Source organism: Ovis canadensis, chromosome 22, assembly GCF_042477335.2.
Source record: "Ovis canadensis isolate MfBH-ARS-UI-01 breed Bighorn chromosome 22, ARS-UI_OviCan_v2, whole genome shotgun sequence".
Lineage (NCBI taxonomy): Eukaryota > Metazoa > Chordata > Mammalia > Artiodactyla > Bovidae > Ovis > Ovis canadensis.
This window is the reverse complement of record NC_091266.1, coordinates 30580317-30604918: the sequence shown is the minus strand read 5'-3', so window position 1 is coordinate 30604918 and position 24602 is coordinate 30580317. Positions and strand designations below refer to the sequence as shown.

General features: G+C 41.4%; 1 protein-coding gene across 2 annotated transcripts; it reads right to left on the bottom strand.

Annotated features, from left to right (window-relative positions):
- Positions 1 to 16229: 16229 nt before the first annotated feature.
- SLC35G1 (solute carrier family 35 member G1) lies at positions 16230 to 24516 on the bottom strand. 2 transcript variants are annotated; one of them, XM_069566714.1, is made up of 3 exons: positions 24246 to 24516; positions 19810 to 19990; positions 16230 to 17617 (listed from the first exon to the last, which is right to left on the bottom strand). In XM_069566714.1, exons 1-3 carry the CDS (start codon positions 24421 to 24423, stop codon positions 16879 to 16881), a joined length of 1098 nt encoding a protein of 365 aa, XP_069422815.1. In that variant the 5' UTR covers positions 24424 to 24516; the 3' UTR covers positions 16230 to 16878. The 2 variants fall into 2 exon arrangements, with proteins under 2 accessions (XP_069422815.1, XP_069422816.1); XM_069566715.1 differs by having other exon boundaries at positions 19810 to 19987; positions 24246 to 24507.
- Between the last annotated feature and the right edge of the window lie 86 nt (positions 24517 to 24602).

The following is a 24602-nucleotide window of genomic DNA, read 5'->3' as shown; positions in this document are numbered from 1 at the left end:
AGAGCAACAACTTAGGTTTCCCAAGGAAGAAATTCTTCTTAAGACATAGACAGTCTGCCTGATTTCTGTCTTGTTGCGCTGTGGAATTCAGACTCAAGAATACAACATCAACTCCTACCTGAATTTCAAGCCTGCTAGACTGCCCTACATATATGGTATGTCAGCCCTCACAGCTGCATGAATCAGTTCCTTAATCTATGCTCCACCCCGTGCCACCAAGGCTGCTGCCCATACTTCTTTCTCTCAAGATACGTATGTATCTCCTGTTGGTTTGTTTCTCTGGAGAATCCTAAACAATGCAAGGGGTAAATGGCATCGTGTCCACAACTTACTCTCAAAAATGTTCATTCTTGGGGAATCTAAGCGAAAAGGTAGTTGGAATTCTTGTAGTGTTCCTGTAACTCTGCAATTATTATGTCAAAGTAAAAAGATAAAAACAAAATGTATTTGAAACCTGGTTTGGAACATGGCCTTTCTCTTGTACAAAAGCTTATGAACTTGGCTAAGTTCCCAAGGTAAACTGACAAAGGACTGTTCAACATAATACTGGGACCTTTGAAGGTGGTTAAGTAGGAAGAAGGCAATACTGTTTTAATAGTGACTCAACCATAAGGGAAAGTATTAAAACTGATTTTAGTTCATCTTTATTTTGGTGGAGAAATATCACACAGTTTTTATTGCATAGTTTTAAAATATTAAGTTGCCAGTGTGAAAAAGTGGAGGGATAAACAGTTGTGGGAGGGAGTTGAGGAAAGAATCGTAGTTAAAGAAGAAACACCATGGTGCTCAGGTATATCCAGAGAGGAAGGGAAGATAGTTTAAGGAAGGTTTCATTTAATTTGGTTTACTTGGAAGAAATTCAAGCATATTTTTGCTCTGAGGGGATGGAACTAGGATAGAAGGAGTAGTTGAAATTATACCAGAGAAAAACAAAATCTGGTATATATGAGAAAGGATGGAATCTTAAGCAGTACTTTTTTTAATTTTATATACCACAAAAATGTTTTAAATGATTAAACTGGAGGACCAACATAAAATTGTCAACTTCTACATTTGCCCGGTGAAGACATTAAAACAAAGCCATCCAAACATTGGGAATCCACCCTTACCATCATTTCATAAATAAAAGACATTTAAACTCTAAATATAGAAAAGGCAAAGGTAAGGATCTAATAAATTTTAGTATGATGTTCTCTTTTCACTGAAGACTATTTGTATGGATTCCTGCTTTTGGCATTAGTCCTAGCTGAACACATATAAGCAGCTGTGTTGGTAGCTGGTGCAGAGCCTGTCAGAATGGGGTGTTTTAGCAGCACACCTTGGATGGTTGCCCATCCTTGTCTCTGTTGTGACCCTGACTCTTCCTTTGACTTGCTTTCCAAGGTCTGTCCTGATAACCCTTCACGTGGCTCCAGGCTTTGGTTCCTCCTCTTCCCAAGATCAACTTTACAGGTGAGACCTGTGGCATCCACTTCCACTTGCTTGAATGGCATGTTTATCTACCAAGGTTGTGATCATTATTATATCAACTTTTGCCCTTGGTTAATGTTCAAACTCACTTATCACTTTCCGGTTAGCATAGCTATCCTTTTTCTTTTCACTTTGTTCATTCCCTCACCTTTGCTTCTCAAAGAATTTTTTTTTTTTTTTTTGCTGAGGAAGTTTATCAGCACCTTGTTTCTGCTTCTATTCTGATAGTAGGTTCCTCTTTGCCTCCAGAGGGAATGGCCTGTTTAGTTACACAACTTACTGGTTATGTTAGTGCCCTTCCTTTGAGCTTTGTTTAGGATCTGAGCTGCTTCACAACCTGAAGGGTGAAGTCCAGAGCAATTCATCTTCTCGTATCTGTAAATAGGAAGCATAAGATGAATTAGGAAGTGTTTTGGGTCAAATCTCTGTCCTTGGCTAGTTATGTGACCTCACAAAAGTCTCTTAAACACTCTTAAGTGTGTAAAATAGGGAAGAGAACATGAATCTTGTAAGGTTATTCCAAGGATCAATGGGAGAAATGTATAAGGAGCTTTGATAGGTACTGTCACATGGCAGCTACAGTAACAATGGTAGTTGTTACTGTAACCCTGCTTTCCTCCCAGCACTGTCTAGAATTGTGCTATTAAAGGTGGTAACCACTAGCTACATGTAGCTACTGAGAACCTGAAATGTGGTTAGTCTCAGCTGAGATGTGCTATACACATAAAATATACACCAGACTTTGAAGGCTATGGATGACAAATAAAACGTATTAATACTGGGGGGCAGTCCTAAGATGGTGGAGGAATAGGCTGGGGAGACCACTTTCTCCCCCACAAATTCATCAAAAGAACATTTGGACGCTGAGAAAATTCCACAAAACAACTTCTGAATGCTGGCAGAGGACATCAGGCACCCAGAAAAGCAGCCCATTGTCTTCAAAAGGAGGTAGGAAAAAATATAAAAGATAAAAAGAGAGACAAAAGAGGTAGGGATGGAGCTCCATCCCAGAAAGAGAGTCTTTAAAAAGAGAGAAGTTTCCAAACACCAAGAAACACTCTCACTGCTGAGTTTGTGGCAAGCCTTGGAACCACAGAGGGCAACATAACCAAGAGGAAAAATAAATAAATAATTAAAACCCACAGATTACGTGCCCAACGGTAACTCTACAGATGCCTGCATTTGCCACTAGCAAGCAGGGGCTGGGCAGGGAGGTGCAGGCTGCATTGTTCAGAGTAAGGACGGGGCCTGAATGCCCCAAGGGCAATCTGAGGGAACTAACTTGGGATAGCAAACCAGACTGTGGGATGGCTACCACGTGAAAAGCCCTAACCCAAGACACCCTCAGGCCCGCTCACAGAACAAAGGACAGAGCAGAGCTAGCCGGCTGCAGGCCGGCCCATCCCCCTCCGGAGACAGGCAGGCCAGGGCAGCCAGACCCGGAAGGGGGCAATTGTGGCCCCAGAGAGGCATTAACTACCAAACTGCAAACAGGCTTCATTGCTAACCTTGAAAATCCAACCTCTACTCTAGATTTTTAATCTTTGCTTTTTGGTATTTAGTATCATTTTTGTACCTTTAAGAACCCAAACTTCAGTACCCATTTTTCCTTGGGAGCGAGATTACTGGCTTGACTGCTCTCTCCTCCTTTGGACTCTCCTTTTTCTCCACCAGGTCGCCTCTATCTCCTCCCTCCCCCTTCTCTTCTCTATCCAACTCTGTGAATCTCTTTGTGTGTTCTGGACGGTGGAGAACACTTAGGAAACTGATTACTGGCTGGATCTGTCTCTCTCCTTTTGATTCCCCCTTTATCCTCCTGGCCACCTCTGTCTCCTTCCTCCCTCTTCTCTTCTCTGTATAACTCCGTGAACATCTCTGAGCAGTCCAGACTGTGGAGCGCACATAAGGAAGTGATTACTGGCTAGCTTGCTCTCTCCTCTTTTGATTCCACCTCATCTCATCCTGGTCACCTCTATCTCCCTCCTCCCTCTTCTCTTCTCTATGTAACTCTGTGAACCTCTCTGGGTGTCCCTCACTGTGGAGAAACTTTTCATCTTTAACCTAGGTGTTTTATCATCAGTACTGTATAGATAGAGAAGTCTTGAGGCTACTGTAAAAATAAGACTGAAAACCAGAAGCAGGAGGCTTAAGTCCAAATCCTGAGAACACCAGAAAACTCCTGACTCCAGCAAACATTAATCGACAGGAGCTCATCAAACACCTCCATACCTACACTGAAACCAAGCACCACCCAAGGGCCAACAAGTTCCAGAGCAAGGCATACCATGAAAATTCTTCAGCAACAGAGGAACATAGCCCTGAGCTTCAATATACAGGCTGCCCAAAGTCACTCCAAACCCACTGACATCTCATAACTCATTACTGGACACTTCATTACACTCCAGGGAGAATAAGTCTAGCCCCACCCACCAGAACACCAACACAAGGTTCCCTAACCAGGAAACCTTGACAGGCCACCTGTACAACCTCACCCACAATGGGGAAACTCCACAATAAAGAGAACTCCACAAACTACCAGAATACAGAAAGGCCACCCCAAACACAGCAATATAAAGAAGATGAAGAGACAGAGGTATACCCAGCAGGTAAAGGAACAGGATAAATGCCCACCAAACCAAACAAAAGAGGAAGAGATAGGGAATCTACCTGATAAAGAAATCTGAATAATGATAGTGAAAATGATCCAAAATCTTGAAAACAAAATGGAATCACAGATAAATAGCCTGGAGACAAGGATTGAGAAGATGCAAGAAAGTTTAACAAGGACCTAGAAGAAATAAGAAAGAGTCAATATATAATGAGTAATGCAATAAATGATATCAAAAACACTCTGGAGGAAACAAATAGTAGAATAATAGAGGCAGAAAATAGGATTAGTGAGGTAGAAGATAGAATGGTAGAAATAAGTGAATCAGAGAGGCAAAAAGAAAAACGAATTAAAAGAAATGAGGGCAATTTCAGAGACCTCTGGGACATTGTTAAATGCCCCGACATTTGAATCATAGGAGTCCCAGAAGAAGAAGACAAAAAGAAAGACCAATACTTGAGGAGAAATACTTGAGGAGATAATAGTTGAAAACTTCCCTAAAATGGGGAAGGAAATTATCACCCAAATCCAAGAAACCCAGAGAGTCCCAAACAGGATAAATCCAAGGTGAAACACCCCAAGACACATATTAACCAAATTAACAAAGATCGAACACAAATAACAAATATTAAAAGCAGCAAGAGAAAAACAACAAATAACACACAAGCGGATTCCCATAAGGATAACAGTTGATCTTTCAATAGAAACTCTTCAGGCCAGGAGGGAATGGCAAGACATACTTAAAGTGATGAAAGAAAATAACCCACAGCCCAGATTACTGTACCCAGCAAGGATCCACACACCTATGTACACCTTATCTTTGACAAAGGAGACAAGAATATACAATGGAGAAAAGACAATCTCTTTAACAAGTGGTGCTGGGAAAACTGGTCAACCACTTGTAAAAGAATGAAACTAGAACACTTTCTAACACCATACACAAAAATAAACTCAAAATAGATTAAAGATCTAAACGTAAGACCAGAAACTATAAAACTCCTAGAGGAGAACATAGGCAAAACACTCTCTGACATAAATCACAGCAGGATCCTATATGACCCACCTCCCTGGAAATAAAAGCAAAAATAAACAAATGGGACCTAATTAAAATTAAAAGCTTGTGTACAACAAAGGAGACTCTAAGCAAGGTGAAAAGACAGCCTTCAGAATGGAAGAAAATAATAGCAAATGAAGCAACTGACAAAGAATTAATCTCAAAAATATACAAGCAACTTATGCAGCTCAATTCCAGAAAAAGAAACAATCAAAAAAATGGACCAAAGAACTAAACAGACATTTCTCCAAAGAAGATATACAGATGGCTAACAAACACATGAAAAGATGCTCAACATCACTCATTATCAGAGAAATGCAAATCAAAACCACAATGAGGTACCATTTCACACCATTCACAATGGCTGCTATCCAAAAGTCTACAAGCAATAAATGCTGGAAAGGGTGCGGAGAAAAGGGAACCCTCTTACACTGTTGGTGGGAATGCAAACTAGTTCAGCCACTATGGAGAACAGTGTGGAAATTCCTTTAAAAACTGGAAATAGAACTGCCATACAAACCAGCAATCCCACTTCTGAGCATACACACCAAGGAAACCAGAATTGAAAGAGACACGTGTACCCCAATGTTCATCACAGCACTGTTTATGATAGCCAGGACATGGAAGCAACCTAAATGTCCATCAGCAGACAAATGGATAAGAAAGCTGTGGTACATATACACAATGAAGTATTCAGTTCAGTTCAGTTCAGTTCAGTCGCTCAGTCGTGTCCGACTCTTTGCTACCCCATGAATTGCAGCACGCCAGGCCTCCCTGTCCATCACCATCTCCCGGAGTTCACTCAGACTGATGTCCATCGAGTCCGTGATGCCATCCAGCCATCTCATCCTCGGTCGTCCCCTTCTCCTCCTGCCCCCAATCCCTCCCAGCATCAGAGTCTTTTCCAATGAGTCAACTCTTCGCATGAGGTGGCCAAAGTACTGGAGTTTCAGCTTTAACATCATTCCCTCCAAAGAAATCCCAGGGCTAATCTCCTTCAGAATGGACTTGTTGGATCTCCTTGCAGTCCAAGGGACTCTCAAGAGTCTTCTCCAACATCACAGTTCAAAAGCATCAATTCTTTGGCGCTCAGCCTTCTTCATAGTCCAACTCTCACATCCATACATGACCACAGGAAAAACCATAGCCTTGACTAGACGGACCTTAGTCGGCAAAGTAATGTCTCTGCTTTTGAATATACTATCTAGGTTGGTCATAACTTTTCTTCCAAGGAGTAAGCGTCTTTTAATTTCATGGCTGCAGTCACCATCTGCAGCAATTTTGGAGCCCCCCAAAATAAACTCTGACACTGTTTCCACTGTTTCCCCATCTATTTCCCATGAAGTGATGGGACCGATGCCATGATCTTCGTTTTCTAAATGTTGAGCTTTAAGCCAACTTTTTCACTCTCCTCTTTCACTTTTATCAAGAGGCTTTTGAGTTCCTCTTCACTTTCTGCCATAAGGGTGGTGTCATCTGCATATCTGAGGTTATTGACATTTCTCCCGGCAATCTTGATTCCAGCTTGTGTTTCTTCCAGTCCAGAGTTTCTCATGATGTACTCTGCATAGAAGTTAAATAAGCAGGGTGACAATATATAGCCTTGACATACTCCTTTTCCTATTTGGAACCAGTCTGTTGTTCCATGTCCAGTTCTAATTGTTGCTTCCTGACCTGCATACAGATTTCTCAAGAGGCAGGTTGAGTGGTCTGGTATTCCCATCTCTTTCAGAATTTTCCACAGTTTATTGTGATCCACACAGTCAAAGGCTTTGGCATAGTCAATAAAGCAGAAATAGATGTTTTTCTGGAACTCTCTTGCTTTTTCCATGATCCGGTGGATGTTGGTAATTTGATCTCTGGTTCCTCTGCCCTTTCTAAAACCAGCTTGAACATCACGGAGTTCACTGTTCACGTATTGCTGAAGCCTGGCTTGGAGAATTTTGAGCATTACTTTACTAGCATGTGAGATGAGTGCAATTGTGCAGTAGTTTGAGCATTCTTTGGCATTGCCTTTCTTTGGAATTGGAATGAAAACTGACCTTTTCCATGTATTACTCAGCCATTAAAAAGAATACATTTGAATCAGTTTTAATAAGGTAGATGAAACTGGAGCCGATTATACAGAGTGAAGTAAGCCAGAAAGTAAAACACCAGTACAGTATACTAACACATATATATGGAATTTAGAAAGATGGTAACGATAACCCTGTATGCGAGACAGCAAAAGAGACACAGATGTATAGAACAGTATTTTGGACTCTGTGGGAGAGGGCGAGGGTGGGATGATTTGGGAGAATGGCATTGAAACATGTATAATATCATATGTGAAACGAATCACCAGTCCAGGTTCAATGCATGATACAGGATGCTCAGGGCTGGTGCACTCGGATGACCCAGAGGGATGGGATGGGGAGGGAGGTGGGAGGAGGGTTCAGGATGGGGAACACGTGTACACCTGTGGTGGGTTCATGTTGATGTATGGCAAAACTAATACAATATTGTAAAGTAATTAGCCTCCAATTAAAATAAATAAATTTATATTAAAAATAAATAAACACACACAATAGAAACCCCATTGTATTAATACACTACCTCATGAATAATTTTTTATAATGATCACATGTTGAAATGATAATATTTTTGATTCATCAGGCTTAAATAAAATGTACTATTAAAACTAATTTTTCCTATTTTTTACATTGTTTAATAAGGCCACCAGAAAATTTAAAATTACATATTATCTTCATCAGCTCAGACTGCTATAACAAAATACCATAGATGGAGGTGGCTTCTCACAGTTCTGGAGGCTGGGAAATCCAAGATAAGATAAGTGTTGGTATATTTGGTTCTTAATGGAGGACCTTCTTCCTGGCCTGCAGGTAGCTTCCTTCTTGCTGTATCCCTACATGGTAGAGAGAGAGGGCTCTGGTCTCTTCCTCTTCTTAGAAGGACAGCAATACCATAATAGAGGCCCCATTTTCATAACTAGAGATTTGGGCAATAAAAAGTTAAATGACCAAATTGGTAGTTTAAAATAATATCCTTATACCAAAACACTCAGGTATATTATTAATTAGTTCAGTTCAGTTCAGTCGCTCAGTCGTGTCTCACTCTTTGCGACCCCATGAATCGCAGCACGCCAGGCCTCCCTGTTCATCACCAACTCCTGCAGTTCACTCAGACTCACGTCCATCGAGTCCATGATGCCATCCAGCCATCTCATCCTCGGTCGTCCCCTTCTCCTGCTCCCAATCCCTCCCAGCATCAGAGTCTTTTCCAATGAGTCAACTCTTTGCATGAGGTGTCCAAAGTACTGGAGTTTCAGCTTTAGCATCATTCCTTCCAAAGAAATCCCAGGGTTGATCTCCTTCAGAATGGACTGGTTGGATCTCCTTGCAGTCCAAGGGACTCTCAAGAGTCTTCTCCAACACCACAGTTAATGCCAAAAATTGCATAATTTTTTTTTAAAAAAGTGTGAAGCCTCAAAGAACTTTTGAGCTTGAGATGGGCAGCTTCAGTATTAGGATGAGCAGTAGAGTAGCAGAGTCAAGAACAGAGGGTTGGGGTTTGAGAGAGGAGGGTTTTAAGTCCCAGGCTCTGCCACTTATTAGCTACATGCCCTTGGGCAAGTCATTTAACTTTTCCTAGCTTCTGTTTCCTCAACAATTAAGTGATGACAATAAATAGCCTTCCTCAGAGTTGCAAGACTCAATAAGCCAGTTAGGGGACTTCGCTGGTGGTCCAGTGGCTAAAATTCTGTGCTCCCAGTGCAGGGGGCCCAGCTTTGATCCCTGGTCAGGGAACTAGATCCCATATGGTGCAACTCAGCATCCCACGCAACAACTAAAGACCCCACATGCTGCGGCTAAGCCCCAATATAGCCAAATAAATAAATAAAAAAGCATGACAGAAGCTCAAATATGAAAGACAACATAAAGGGTACTGGTTATTGTTGCTGTGGTTATAGCTATGTCTCCAGACTCTTGTCAGCTATTAGGGGTACTTTAGGGAGAAAAACTGGGATGCACCATCTCAGTGTGTCCCATCTCTACTCTGTGAACATGCCTGCCACAGCCACCTTCCTTTCCTGCTTCTGAGGCTGGCCAGCCCTTCTGATTGGTATGTTACACCCTAAAAAATGTTCTGAGTATCTCTAGGGCAGTTATGGCTAAATGTGGCTGGCCCAAGGTTCAGCTCTGTATACAGCTCTGTTCTTCCCTGCTTTGAGACCTCAGGAGACTGCCGCATTTTCAGGTCCTCGGGCAGTATCTTGCTGTAGCCCAGGTGCACTGATTACACAGTATGTATATATGTCATGTTTGCAAGTCATCTTGACCATTTTGACGGCTTAGCGATATTTGATGTTTCCTTGTTTTGTGATTGTATATGGCTACTGCTCAATCACTACTGATTAATGGATTGAAAGAAAGAAAACTGAAATATATGCAGTGTTGTCACCGCCTTCTATACGCTCACATCCGGCTCTTGCTGTGTGAGAGAAGAGGAGGTAGGAGAAAGGTATATATACCTCCAAATCCCAAAGTCAAGAAGTAGTCCTTTCACTGTGGTGGCAAGCACTACAGTGTTTCTGTCCTGATTCCTTCCCAGCTAGTTAGGTAATGTGGGGGTTGGAAAGGTCAAGGTCTTTGGGATCAGGCTGACCTAGGGCAGTGACTCAGTTCACTCATTTACTAGTGAGAGCACTGAAGTTTACTAGTAGGTGATCCCCTTCAACCTCTTTGAACTTTAATTTCCCAACCAACCCATCTCCCAGAATTGGCAAGGATTGAATGAGGCAAAAATCAAGAGGTTCTTGGCCTGGATGGGACATGTTTAATAAATACTAGTTTCCTTTCCATGTAAAAATAATTTTGGTGCTGTGGAAAGGCAGATATTTGGCTCTGGGCTGGGCAATGTATTTTTGAATCTAAGGGAAATTCAGATTTTCCTTTTGTATTTTCTTCAGTTGTGGAACATGTGGAAAATAAAGTGTGGCTTGCAAGCTAGATAAGGAAAAGAGGAGAAAGAAAAAGGAAGTCAGTAATCATAGCCAGGTGATAAATCAGATTAAAACAGTAAACGTTTCTCTACATATATATGCATGCATGCATACATGCATATCTCTATTCTATTTCTATCATTCCCTCCTTTCTGTTCTCCTTTCCTTTATGTCATGTCATCTTTTTGGTTTTGTTCTAGCAGCTTTATTTTCTATTTTATCTGTGGACTACATTATATACTCACATAGCTCAAAATTCAAAAGGTATAAAAGGGGATGCAATGAAAAGTCTCATTTCCACCCTGTTCTTCAGCCACCAATTTCTTCTCCCTAAAGGCAACCAATGTTACCAAATTTGTGTATCTCTTCCTAAAATATTGTTTACCCTCTTTTTATACAATTGATCTCATACTCTACTACTATCTGAATCTTGCTTTTTCACTTAATCTTGAAGATTATCCCACATCTCACATCTATGCATGTAAAGCTCCCTTGCTCTCCCTTAATTTACTTTCAATGGCATTTTATTTTGTGTATGTACCATTGCTTATTTAATTAGTACCCTATTGAGGAACATTCAGGCTGTCTGTTTTTTGCTTTTAAGTAAACTCATTGGAAAAGACTCTGATGCTGGGAGGGATTGGGGGCAGGAGGAGAAGGGGACGACAGAGGATGAAATGGCTGGATGGCATCACCGACTCGACGGACGTGAGTCTGAGTGAACTCCAGGAGTTGGTGATGGACAGGGACGCCTGGCGTGCTGCAATTCATGGGGTCACAAAGAGTCAGACACGACTCAGCGACTGAGCTGAACTGAATGTTGTAATAAATAATCTTGTGTATGTCATTTTACAGAAAGTATACCTGCAATTCCTGTAATTATAAATGTACATAATTCAAATTCCCAAAATGGAATTTCTGGGTGAAAAAATAACATGCATCTGTAAATTAACTGATGCTGTCAAACTGCCCTTTGTAGAAGTTGTGTGGATGCAAGTACTATGCTGCAGAGTGTCAAAATCTCTAAAGTGCACATACAAAGAACCAAAGAACATATACAGAAAGTAACAGAGACAACTTGCTGCTGGGCTTTCCCGGTGGCTCAGTCAGTAAAGAATCTACCTGCAGTACTGGGTTAGATCCCTGGGCCAGGAAAATCCCCTGGAGAAGAAAATGACAACTCACTCCAGTATTCTTGCTTGGTAAATCCCTTGGACAGAGAAGCCTGGTGGGCTACAGTCCGTGGGGTCCAAAGAACTGACCAGGACTCAGCAACTAAGCCACTGAAAGGTTGTTGTTGAATCATGCAAAGACTCCAGGATTCTTGGCCCCCAGAGAAGAATTCAATCCGGGGCCAGAGACGAGGCTTGATCACTCAAAGCTTTTGTGTAATAAAGTTTTATTAAAGTTTAAAGGAGATAGAGAAAGCTTCTGACATAGGCATCAGAAGGGGGCAGAAAGAGTACCCCACTGCTAGTCTTCAGCTGGATGTTATATAGTCATCAGCAATCTGTTAATGAAAGAAAGGAATGTCTTAAAACTCAGAATGGCACCAGGCCCCTCACCCATAAGATGCATTTTGGGATAATCTTGGCACCAAATTGTTCATCCTGGGCCATAAAATGATTAACTTGAATCTTGAAGATCACCATACAAACAGTTTCATTTACGTAGATTAGAGGAACAATATCTGAGTATAACATACCGGTTTCTCAAGTAGCTTCTGAGCCAAGAGGCAGAACTGACTTGAAGACAGAGTATGGGGTAAATGCACAGTATATTAGCATAGCTTAAGACAAACATTTCCATAAGAAAAATGCATTGGTTAACTTCAGGTGAACCAGGTGTCATTATGGCAACACAATATTTTAAGAGAAACCTCCTTTTAAATTTGTATAGAGAAGGAAAAAATATCGCTAGTTTGTTTCCTCTTGCCGCTTAAGAGAGATAAAAATGTCTGACACTTGCAGGCTATTTCCTCCATTTGGAGACCCCTGGCCTTCCTGCCCGTTACCCTCTCACCACCACCACCACTACCAATGACCATGGGCCAAAAAACTTTTGGTGCTGCACCCCTTTACTCTCTTAAACATTTCTGAGGACTCCAAAGAGCTTCTGGTTTATGTGGGAGATATATATATATATAAAAGCAAAGCTAAAAAGTTTGAATTTATTTATTTAAAATAATTCCATTATATGTTAATATAAATAACATTCTGGCTTCCCTGATGGCTCAGTGGTAAAGAGTCCATCTGCCAATGTAGGAGATATAGGTTAAGTCCTTGGGTTGGGAAGATCCCCTGGAGAAAGAAATGGCAACCCACTCCAGTATTTGTGCCTGGAAAATTCCATGGACAGCAGAGCATGGCAGGCTACAGTCCTTGGGGTTGCAAAAGAGTTGGACATGACTTAGTGATTAAACAACAACAACACTCTTATGAAAAGTAACTATATTTTTAATGATAAAAATAGCATGTTTCATATTTTTGCAAATCTGGCTCAGTAGATGACAGGTAGCATAGTACCTAGTGGAACCCATTGGAACCTTTTCTTGTGGACTGGACTTCTATGGTATAACATTTTCTGCCTTACCTTGACACCAAATATGTCTGCTCCTTACCCTCCTGCTATAAATCCTCCAATTTCCAGGAAATGATGGACAGTGCCAAGGTCCATGGGCTCTTTGTGAACTCATTTTCCAAGCCTGGTGATCAAATAGGCTAAAACTTGAATGGGTCTTTATGCATCACAGAGGGTCCCTGATGGGGCATCTTGCAGAACTCTAAGTGAATACAGTAGCTGTATTAGATTTGATATAAGGGACCAAAGGATCATATAACAGTGTGCTTAGAGTAGTGCTCAGGCTGCCCAGCCTACCCTGTAATTACCAAATCCCATGTCCAGGACTGACCATGGTGCCATACACCTACACTGGAGGCCAGCATGTTATCAAAGAGGTCTGGCTCTCTTCCCACTAAATTACCCTCAGTAGACTAATTATGCCTACTGGGTGAAAAGATAAGAGGCTAGAAGAGCCATGCTGTTTGACAAATACTGCATGTGAAACACACAGAAAATCAGGCTCAACAACACCCTTCCCAGCCCCAGTCAAAGCCAAGCGCAATATTCACAGAGCTAAAGTCAGAACTGGAAAGGTGGCAATACCTATGGGTAAGATTAAAAGGCTGGTGACCCTTGGCAGCCCTTCCTGGGCATGTCACCAGGAAATTAGAGCTCTCCAACAGTAGAATTCTGCACCAGCAGGAGAGGACCAAATAAAGGTTTGTGATCAAGAAGACTGTTCATACCATTCCTGGTGAGGCTGCTCAGCCTACCCTGTAATTACCAAATCCCATGTCCAGGACTGACCATGGTGCCATACACCTACACTGGAGGCCAGCATGTTATCAAAGAGATCTGGGCTGCGCATCATTTTGAATAGGAAGTGAATACTCAATTCTGCTACAGTAACCACAGTTCAGTACTTTAGTGTTTTTGGTCTTCCTTTGTGGCCTACAAGTCTTCTATGACTCTTATTTGTAACATGGGTCGGAGCAGGTAATATTTTTGTACTTAATAATTGAAGCAAATGAGGAAAACAGGCTCAAGGACACTAAATAGAAGGGCCTAGATGGAAAGGGATGACACCACCCCCAGATCTTCAGACAGCTAATCCAGTGCTTCATCCACTCTTCCAAGATGGACGAGTATGAGTGGGAGAAGCTGGAGATGGTGGAAGAAACAATGGCTCAGGTGAGCCACTGGATGCTAAGAAGCTTTAGAAGGTAGGGAAAGCAAGCAAAACACAGAGAAAGTAATCTCTTGGCAAATGTGGGAGTTGGTGGGGAGACTGACACGAGTATGGAATTTGTCTTGGGACATGGGAAATCAAGCTGGAGAAGTAGGAATAGGATCAGATGAATAATTTGAATGTGATGTGATATATAAGAAAGCATTGTTATGCCTTCATGCAAACCAGAGTAACAATGAAAGCAGGGCCTTAGGCATATTAATCTGGCAGTGGAACAAGGATCTGAGTGGAATAAAGAGTCTAGAAGCAGAGACCCAAGATACTGTTGTGGTAATTCAGGTGTGAGGTGATAAGTCTTTGACTAAGACAGCAGCAGTGCAAAGGATGAAGAATTCATGAGACAGTAAGAAGACAAGACACTCTAAGACTCAGTAACAGATTAGCTGTTGGAACAGAAACTTCTTCAAGATCTGAGGAGCTAGAACAATGAAGGCCTCACTGGAACATAAGATTATTTTTGAGACATTAGATTTGATGTGACAGTATCAGAGAGATAAATAGTTTGAAACTTGAGTCTAAATCACAACTGGCTAGAGGTCAGTCTCTTTAATAAATACATTTTGATGCACATGGATTAAAAAAAGAAACAAGTTATATTAACTAAGCATATGCTACAATCATTAAAACCAAAATATAGTTTTCTTTCATATTAATTTTATTAGTAATTATAAAATAGAAGCAGTTTATGAAAATAGTTTCCTTTTCAAGGTATAGGAATTGAAGCCTTTGCAAAATATACACACCCACAATTGTTACAATACATATCCTTGTATATAACTTGGACATTATAAAAGTGTTTAAGAATCACACCCTGTGAAAGTCAGGAGAAGAAACATTTTCTCCAACTTTGGTCATATATTGTGACATTCAAGCACTTAAACCACTTTGTTGAAATGTACAGGCCCAGAGGGATGTAACTTTCAAGGTCCCATAGGTTCTTTTATTGTGCAAGGTAGAGAACCAGGAGAGGCATCCCTGAGAGTTTATTAACCTTAGATATCTCAAGCAATGGTTTACTTTCCATACTTTACCTTGGAACTAAAGGAGGGATAAATAAGACCATGGAAACCCATCTTGGGCAGGTCCCCTCCCTAACCATGGAGTATGTCTCCTACAAGAAGATCTCTAACCTTTGAGCCCTAAAAAGCTCCAAGTCTATAATTATCTAACATGCTTGCAAAATGATGGTTCTGCAACTCTAAACTTGAATACTGCCGAATAGGCTAAAGTTATAATAATAGTGTGACTCTCCTATATAGACTTCATTTAGGATTTGTCTGGTGGGAAGCACTTGGGAAGATCACCAAGCCAAAAATTTCCTCTGGGAACTACTGGAAAAGATCGTTTCTCACCATGGCATAAACCTCGGAAGCCAAGTTCTTTCTTACTTTGGCAGATTTATGATGAAACAATGGGAAAGAGCCTGTAAGCATTCAAATCTGTAGGCTTAAGATAACAGATGCTAGGTCTGATACAGTAAGAGCTAAAGCCCCACCAATAAAGGGTTCACTGGGGACAAAGAGCCACTAGTATGTACTCTATTTCCTGATTAACCTCTCAAGTTCTCCTAAATATTACATTCTCTCTTTAACTAGAATACTGGCCTGATGAAATTCCAGACATAAAATGTGTTGTTTGAACTCACGAGGTTAGTATCATGGGTCAGCACTGACACTTAAGATCATACTGATATACTAGAATTTAATGGTGATTTTTTTTTCAAGAAATTACAAAAATCAATTAATGTGGATTCACAGGTCTTTACATTTAATATATAACATGAAGCATTATTATATAAAATTCCATAAGGGAAAAAGACTATAAAAATAAGTTTACTAGGATTACTATATTTTTAAAAGTAATTTAAAAAATATACTCCAAAGTCCCTTAAGTATTTGGTTTAGAAGGTAAGAGAGGTATCTTAATAGGGTGAACCATAAGGAACTATGGTTTTTGTAAGTTGAAAAGGTAAAATCTCATCAGTTTCTTATGGTTAAAGTGAATAAAACCCTGAGAAAATTTTATTTGGCATCACACCATAAATTCAAAGAAAATTTCTAGAAAATCACATTTCTATTATAGGGAAAACACTTCATAATGGAAATGTGCATACTGGCCATGCCAAGATTTCTTTCTTATGATTTTTAAACACCCAAAATCTTTTAAGGTTAAGAAAAATTTAGGGGTGTTTCAAAAAAAAAAAAAAAAAAAACAGAAGACAATTAGAATTATAGAATGTAGCTACAGTTGCTAATGCCACTAAAACAGAAAACTATTAGCCAGATTTGGTGATGGGAAGATTTTTTTTTAAGTTTATACATAAAAGTTTTAGCATTAAAGTGAAAAGGCACAAATACGGGTTAAAAGAATGACAATTGTTTATAAAAGCCTTGAAAATAAGGCTAATTCATTTGTTTTATTAATACCATTAAGTAGGCACCTACTCCAAGTTTCAGCTTTGGCCTCCTAAATGGGATTACATTTCAAATGAATTCTCAGTATAACACTAACTATATAGCAGCATTATTATCAGTAAGTTTTTCAGCCTCTACACTGCTGAAAGAGAATCTAAAGTTTCCTCCCATCTATATCCCATCAATACCAAAAATACACTTCTAAAAATTACATAATTTATACGAGTCAAAAATTGTGCAGTTTTTCTCCAACGAATGATCTATCCTCTTACCAACACCTACCAATGCCACCCCAACAGCAACAAAAAGCCAAAACCAAAAAATAATTGACAAAAAAAATCACTGCTGCACCCAACTGACTGACTTATTCTCAACTAATTAAAGATGATACTTTATGAAATATATTAAATATAATCAATGAAGTAAATGCAGATTTTCCAGGTGTGTGTGTGTCCACTGTGAGTCTGAACTGGGTGACCGTGTACTTTAAAAAAAAATACACAGTTACGCAGTGATGCTTTATTTGGTACTCTGGCACCATTTACGAATGGCTGCTCCAGTGCTACTGGCTATTACGCATAGGGAGCCACCCACTGTCCACCACGATGGCATGTCATTAAAGAAAATAATCTGAAAGATAAAAGCAAAGACCACATCCATGGTCTTCATTAATGCTACTGGCCCTGCCTTTTCTATCTGAAGGGCTTTTGCCAGAAACATCTGACCTCCCAAACCAAACATCCCAATTAGTATGAGAAATAGCCTGTCCAACCCACAGTGTGGAAGACGCCATTCTCCTAAAATTGAAAGGACAATGACACACTCGATGAGGCCAACGATTACATAATACCAAATGCTCAACATGTAGTCCACAGATGTCCCTATTTTTCTGAGGATAACCAGAGTCATGGCAGCGAACACAGCGTGCGCAAGGGCCACCAAAGCGCCCTTCACGTGGACTGAATAGTCTTTATCCGTCTCCGCGACTTCGGAACCGAACAAAAATGGTGGCCTCACGATCAGTATCACTCCAGTGATGGTGAAGGCAGTGAAGAGGGCGTCCCAGGGGCTGTATTTTTCCTTGAGAAATACGCAAGCAATTATAGAGGTGAACACCGGGCAGCTAAAGGAGATAACTGTGGCATCTGCGAGAGACGTCAGCTGGTAGGCATAGTACAAAAGGATCATGGCGTTAGAACCAAGGACTCCTCTGAGGAGCAGGTAGATTCGTTGACCTTTGGGGCCTATAAACCCAGTTCTGTAAATTCAAAGGAACGAATGAATATTAAACGGATTTGGCATTTGTTTTCAAATTACATTCTTAAACATTATCTTAAAAGTCTTAACTTTCAAAAACAAGGAAATGGTATATTAATTATGTCTACAACTATTATAATATACCTTTTACAAAGTGTTTCCTAAGTATAACTAATGACATTAAAGTGTTCACAGTACAAGCAAAAATAAGACATAGTTTAATTATAATTCAGCAAATATAGTATTTTCCCTATGTATTGATATATGCTTGTAAAAAAAGGCAAAAAGGAAAATATACTGAAATGTTCATGTGATAATACCTTAAACAGGTAGACTCATAGGTAATTTTTCTTCTTTATATTTATTTTCTCCAAACTTTCTACAATGAAAAAGTGTTATTTTTATAATAGGTACAATTTCATTATTTAGCTGCCCTATATAAGAAAACTTGGGAATGCAAGTGTGCATTTGCGGTCTTAATGAGTTTTTTCTGTTAAAGCTGAAGCAATGCTAAAGTTTATTTTAGCTACTGAGTATGAGACAACTTTTCACTGTTCTCCTTAGGAAAAGAGTTGAAGTACACTGGAAAAGAAACTGTAGCATCTGGATAAGTATAGTAACTGCTGCTCAAATGCTTTTTAATTAAATATTTACAAAGCAGGGCACTGTGTAAGTTCCTGCCTAGGTGCGGCTCACTGGTCTGTTACAGAGCTGGCCTATTTAGAACAGCATCTAGGCTTGATATAGGGACCCCTGGGTCTCTGGAGTTAGAAATGGAAGTGTGGTCACCTTTGGCCCATACTTTGAGAAGCTGAGTTTTTTTCCATGACAGTGAAACGTAAAAGGGGTCAAAACAGATTAGTGCCAACAATGTAAGAAAATTTTTCTAAGTGCCTTCCTCCCAGGACTTTTATTCCAAAATGGAGAGAATGATTGTGTTCACATCAATGGTCTGTTGCCACCCTTCAACATTTCTTAAGTCGTACCCACCATCATTTCCTAAAATACGGTGACTTGTCCACATCGACACAGGAATTTCTGACAATATTTTTGCTCTTACTGGATTTTCACCTTTTTCACCAAAAACTTGGGATAAGGAGTGAAACAATTCTAAATAAATCTGTGCTGAGTTATAGAAACAAGGAGACTTTGGTAGCAAGTGACTGAAGCTTTTAATTTGGAGTTAAAGCATCTTTACCCAAAGAGACAAAGAACCACAATGCCACCAGAACCCAACAGTCCTTCCTCCCAGGTGTCTAAGTACACAGGGGTGTGTAGAGGTTATACAGTGTGGGTGAGGCATAATTTTAACCTGGGGAGGGTGTGTGGATGGGGTCCACGTGGAAGGGGAAGAGAGGCTGGCCGGGGAGAAGACAGTAAGGATGCGGAATACGGTTTTCGTATAGGGTAGAGGACAAAGGGTATCACTCCCTCCAGTTTGCAGATGAAGACACTGAACAACAAAGGAGTTAAAAAGGCCTTTCTCAAAGAGTCAGCTGATGTGGCAAACTTCACTGCTGTCTTACTTTAAGAAATTGCCACAGTCACCTTAACCTTTAGCAACTACCACCCCGCACAGTCAGCAGTCATCAACATGAAGGAAGACCCTTCACCAGTGAAAAGATTAGGACTTGCTGAAGGCTCAGATGATGGTCAGCATTTTTTGGCAATAAAGTAATTATTTAAATTTTTTTAAGAAAAGCCTTTCTTAAGCTCTCCTTACATCTTTCCCACGGCACCCTAGTGGGAAGATCGAAATATTATTACTGTTAACTTTCTGCCTGCCCTGGTTGGAGAACAGCCTGTTATACTTAAAGAAACCTCTGACACCAGGAGACACTACTATTTCCTCTCGTTTACTTTTCTCTTCCAAATACTAGTTATGCCAAAGGAAAGAGGGAGGGTGGTACAAGATGGGGGGAATTCTACAAGGAAAGCCTTGTTCTCAAAATAGGGCCTGGTGAATAACTGAATCTCTTTCCCCTCCTTTGTTGGGCATGTGGTTTGTGCTTAGGAGAGCAACTTCTATGGGTAGATCCTTGTGACTTTTCCTTAATCTGAGCCAAAGGGTGTAAGGACTAGTAAATCTATGAGAGAGATAAAGCAGATGCTGGAGAGTAGATGATTTAAGCAGGTCAAAAGATTTACAAACATTTATTAATACCTTCTACTTGGCAGGTAAGAAATACTTACTTTCTGTATATTAAGCAAGGGATAATGATTAGCATTTGGAACACACATCGGAATGCACTAATTTCTACAGCGTGGATGTCTTGCACCTTTTTAACAAATAAGGAGCCCACTGAGAAAAGGAACGCAGACAGTAATGTGTAAAACAAGCCAAGTCCAGGACAGGGTGCTTTCTTCTCAGCTTCTGAAAAAGATTAAATTCTGGTTAGTCCTTGCTTCCATGTTTTATCACTTTTACTTAGATACTGAGAAAAATGGAATGACATTGATGACTAACAGGGCACAAATACTACCTCCTAAATAATATCCATTCTCTGGGCCTGAACCATTTTCCCCACCAAGAATAGAGAACCACAGGCAGAGGGCAACAATTTAAGCCTACATTTTTAACTGCAGTTCACGCTATAAAATGGATTTCTCTGGCTCACTGAAGACTCTTCCCTCACTCGTAAGTCAAAAAAAAGTATAAGCTTACCAAGATGGTGACAGAAATCTTTAAGAAATGTTTATCAAGAAGGCGAGAGAAAAATGCTTCCAAGTGATATTTTATATCATCTCCTTGAACTCAGCTTTAGACAGAATGTGTTCTTTTCTGGAAAATAGGTCCGAACTGTGTGATGTGGCTACTTGTTGATTATGTGGCTTCCCCCACAAGCCTGTGAGCTCCTCTAGGGCTGAGAGCTCAGCTGCGCTGTTCAGGCCTGGCCCCAGGAAGATGCTGAATAAATATTTGCTGGAGGAAATAATGTGAGAAAACCTGGTGGGTTTTTTAAATAATATAAGATGCACAGTCTAACACCACAGGCAAAAGCATAATCTGAGAAGGCTCTCTGTTTAGTTATTTTGAACAGCTGGCGCTAATGGTAAAGAATCCGCCTGCCAATGCAGGAGACATAAGAAACAAGGGCTCGATCCCTGGGTCAGGAAGATCTCTTGGAGGAGGGCATGGCAAGCCATTCCAGTACTGTTGCCTGGAGAATCCCATGGACAGAGGAGCCTGGTGGGCTCCAGTCCACAGGGTCGTGAAGAGTCAGTCATGACTGAAGCGACTTAGCACACAGGCAAGCAGATATTTAAGTTCTCATGGTTTACAACTTATCTTCTATTTAGAACACAACTTTTTGACGGCAGGAGCTAGGTTATCTATCCCTCTGACCCCAAAGTGCTTAAAGTTTTAAAAAAAAAAAGAAGAAGAAAAAGAACTGCCATCTAATTCTTGGCTTGATCTTAACCAGGAAAACTTCTGTTCTCGCCGGGGCATCAAGTATTCAATCCATTAATGAAGGTCCGTAGGAGCAGCCACTGCCTCTGTCTTACACAGCTGTCTAAGAGAGGAGTAGAGTGTGCTTCCAATCTCATCCTGGTCATTCAGAGCAGAGCAAACTGCAACAGGGTAAGCAGAGAACTCCTTAAAAGATAGGCCACACACTGAAGAATCGTTTTTTAAAAAAAACTAACACAAAAAAAAAACCAAGGAGAGAACAGGATGGAAATACAGTACAGCCCTTGTTAGTTATGAGCAAAGCAGAAGTGAAGGATGTGTAGGCACATGCAATTTGTAGTAAAGCAAAATTATCATTCCAGTCTAGGAATTTACAGTGGGTTACTCAGCCATAAACCAGTATTGCACAATGTTTGTTTGTCTTAATGCCTTTTTCTGATAAACACAAACATCAGCTAATACATTTCAACATCCACATGTTAACTAGATACTTTTGCCCATAGTGATAAACAATTTGCAAAGTGGCACCAAACTATGATGCTGCACAATCCTCCTGGGCGTACATTACAGCCTGACCTTTGTAGTAAAAGATGCCATTCTGCTCAGAGGCCTCCACCCTTTCCTGTTCAAGGTGTACAGCTGAAGGGAATGACCTGGGGCTAGCAGTCACCATGTAATAGGTTATCTGTTATAAGTACCAGAATCCTCCATTCTATTCCATATCTGTGTGCTCAGATACTGCAGCAACCAAACTGTACCTACCCACTCAGTCCATGAGAAGGAAGCTTTAGAAGGTTAAGCACCACAAAGTACATGTCTTGCTTGTGGTCAGCCTTAGAGGTCAGCTTCTGAAATTTCAGAATTCAGGTCCAAACAAAATAGTTTTTCTTAGAAGAGACCTAATCCTTATGTAGAACCTCTACCCTCAGACAGAACAGAACAGAGTAGGAAGATCAAGGACAGAAAACATCTTGGTCTGTATTTCAAGGATCTTCTCCAACCTAAACTTTTCAATTTTTCTCAAGAAATATTTTAACTTATGATATTTTAACTCTTTTAAAACTAAGTTTCAAGGTCTGGCTGAACTTGATTATTTGTTGTGAGGCTGAGGACTGGCAAATTTCAGTCTCTTACAGAACAATAATTTCAGTTCTGTCAAAGGAAATGAACAAGAAAGTAGCATAATCCAAAGAGGCATTTGCTTATGTATATGCTTCCACAATCATATTCCACGCAAGCATATCTAATAATCTGGTAACTCTAAATAATTCAACTTAAGTGGCAAGAATGTAATTTCCTGAGTCAGAAGAAAACTGAAAAGTTGCTCAGTTTCTTTATCCTCTGCTTTAAACTGGTGATTCACTACCCAGTTGGGAATTAGAGTCAACTTAGGAACTTTTAAAACCTCCATCCCAGCCCTACCCTAGACCCACTGAAACACGATCTTGGGCACTGTGAAAAGCTCTGCTGGTCTCAGAGCCACTGCTACCCTAAGGAACTCACTCCTTCCAGGAGAATGAGAGGCACAGACTTAAGACAACTTCTCCTTGCTTCAGTCTGAGACTCACACTGTCCCTCATGAAAATAAACAGATGTCTTAGGATAGCTATATGCTGTCTGTGAAGGTTATCCAAGAATGTAAGAAAAATGGGTAACAGTTTCAGCCTCAACTTGAAAATGAACTTTCTTGAGATAAGCAGTTGGGTTAAGAGGCAAAATGATACTGTCACAAAGTTCAGTGACCACATACGGAGGTTTAAAGTGTTTCTATGGCACTCCCTTTTTTGGAATATTGCCTGGTTACCTTATAATAGGTATTTCTAAGTCTTATTATTAGCAACTTTCTTTGAAATTAAAAGACTCCCTCAAGATTCTTAGGTGCAATTGCTTACATAGGTTTTGCCATGTGCTGCCTGAAATATTCCTCTTTGATTCACAAACAGGGGAATCACTTAAAAGTTTGCAAGGACTAACTCAGCAGTCCATCAGAACAACATTCAGGCCTAACATTTTAAGGCAAGAATCTGACCTCTTCAAAGCTGCACCTCTGGTCCACTCAGCTGAAGGTAACCCCTACATAAATAATCAGATGCCTGATCATTTCTCTTAGCATTTAGGATGAAAATGGAGTAAGAACCATCTCCCTGGGGTTTGTCTCTCTTTGTGAATTTTGTGACTCTTGAGAAAGTGCACATGGATAGGAGGGAACAGTGAGGTTGGCTAAACAGCATGGAAATCCCAGGTCACACTAGGGGGAGATGACCTAGAGGATGAGGTGGTGCAGACTGTGTAACTTTGTCTTGAAAGGAGATTTGCCTGTTTCTCTTTTCTTGGAGGAAGCTGCTTCAGTTGGGTGGTGAAGTTCAAGGAGGAATGTGCCTGGGGCTGGGAGAAAGAGCCCTTGGCTGGGTCTCTAGCAAACTGGTATCCTATGCCTGGTGCTGCCCAGACCTGTGGAGTCTTTTCCAAACATGACAGATCTTCGGAGAAAAAAACAAACCAAACAAAATCTTGCCAAAGCCCTCACTTTCCAGGGCCTCAATTTCATCATTTGTGGAAGGAAGACATTGAACAAAGTGTCCCTGGCCTTGGAGGTGGGTCGTGAACCTCTTACCCATGTGAGATTGTGCTTCTGTCTCATTTTGCCTCAGTTGCTAAAAATTCCTTGTAACTCAAAAAAGGTTAAGAACCAGTGGTCCCACTCAACTTTGCCTTCCCAAGAGTCTTAAGACTGAGACAAACATTTTTTCTAGACTCGATGCTTTTCAGCTTCCTCTTCGAGGAACACCGTTTACCATCGAGATCAGTTTTCTTGGTTAGCTTCCTCTCAACCTCAGCCCGCTTCGTGATGGCCTTTCTCACTGACCTCCAACCTCCGGCAGGGCGCACGGAACGGCAATCGGACTCCCCGATCCTGCCCGCAACACTTTAATTATAGGAACAGTTTCAGAACCCCAAATGGGTTCCAAACCAATCAGAAACTTTCTCCGGTCTTTCCGCTGACTGGGACGCAGGGGGCTGCTTCTTTCCAGCCCGCACCCCCCGCCCGCAGGTGACAGCGCGACGGTGTTTCGGAGCTTCCAGCAGGGTGGCAAGGAGAGGCGCGGTCCACCATGCGCAGCCCCCCGCCCGCGGCTGCGGGGATTCCCACCCACTGGCGCCCCTCTTGGCTCCCCCATGGGCGAGACCCGAGCCAGGGTCCAAGCCCCGCACTCACCCTGCTGGGCACGCGAGCCGCACGGCGAGGAAGGGCACTGCCAGCACCCTCCGGGGCCGGGCGTCTCCACTACCTCTGCAGCCGCCGGCTCCTGCCTGGAGCCCGGGGACGGGATGTCCATCAGCGGCAGCCCGGACTCCTGCCGCTTAGCGGCCCCAGTATCATCCAGGGGCCGCATCGCCGGCCCGCGCTCTCCCCGCGGCCACAGCGGCGTCTGGAGCCTGCCGCCGCGGCTCTGCTGTTCTGCTCTTCCGGCCCGCGGCAGTCCGGCTACTGCGCATGCGCGCGCGGGCCCCCACCCCTCTCCCGGAGCCGCGCTCGTCCTCCGCTGCCCTCTCACCTTCAGCTTCCCTTGCG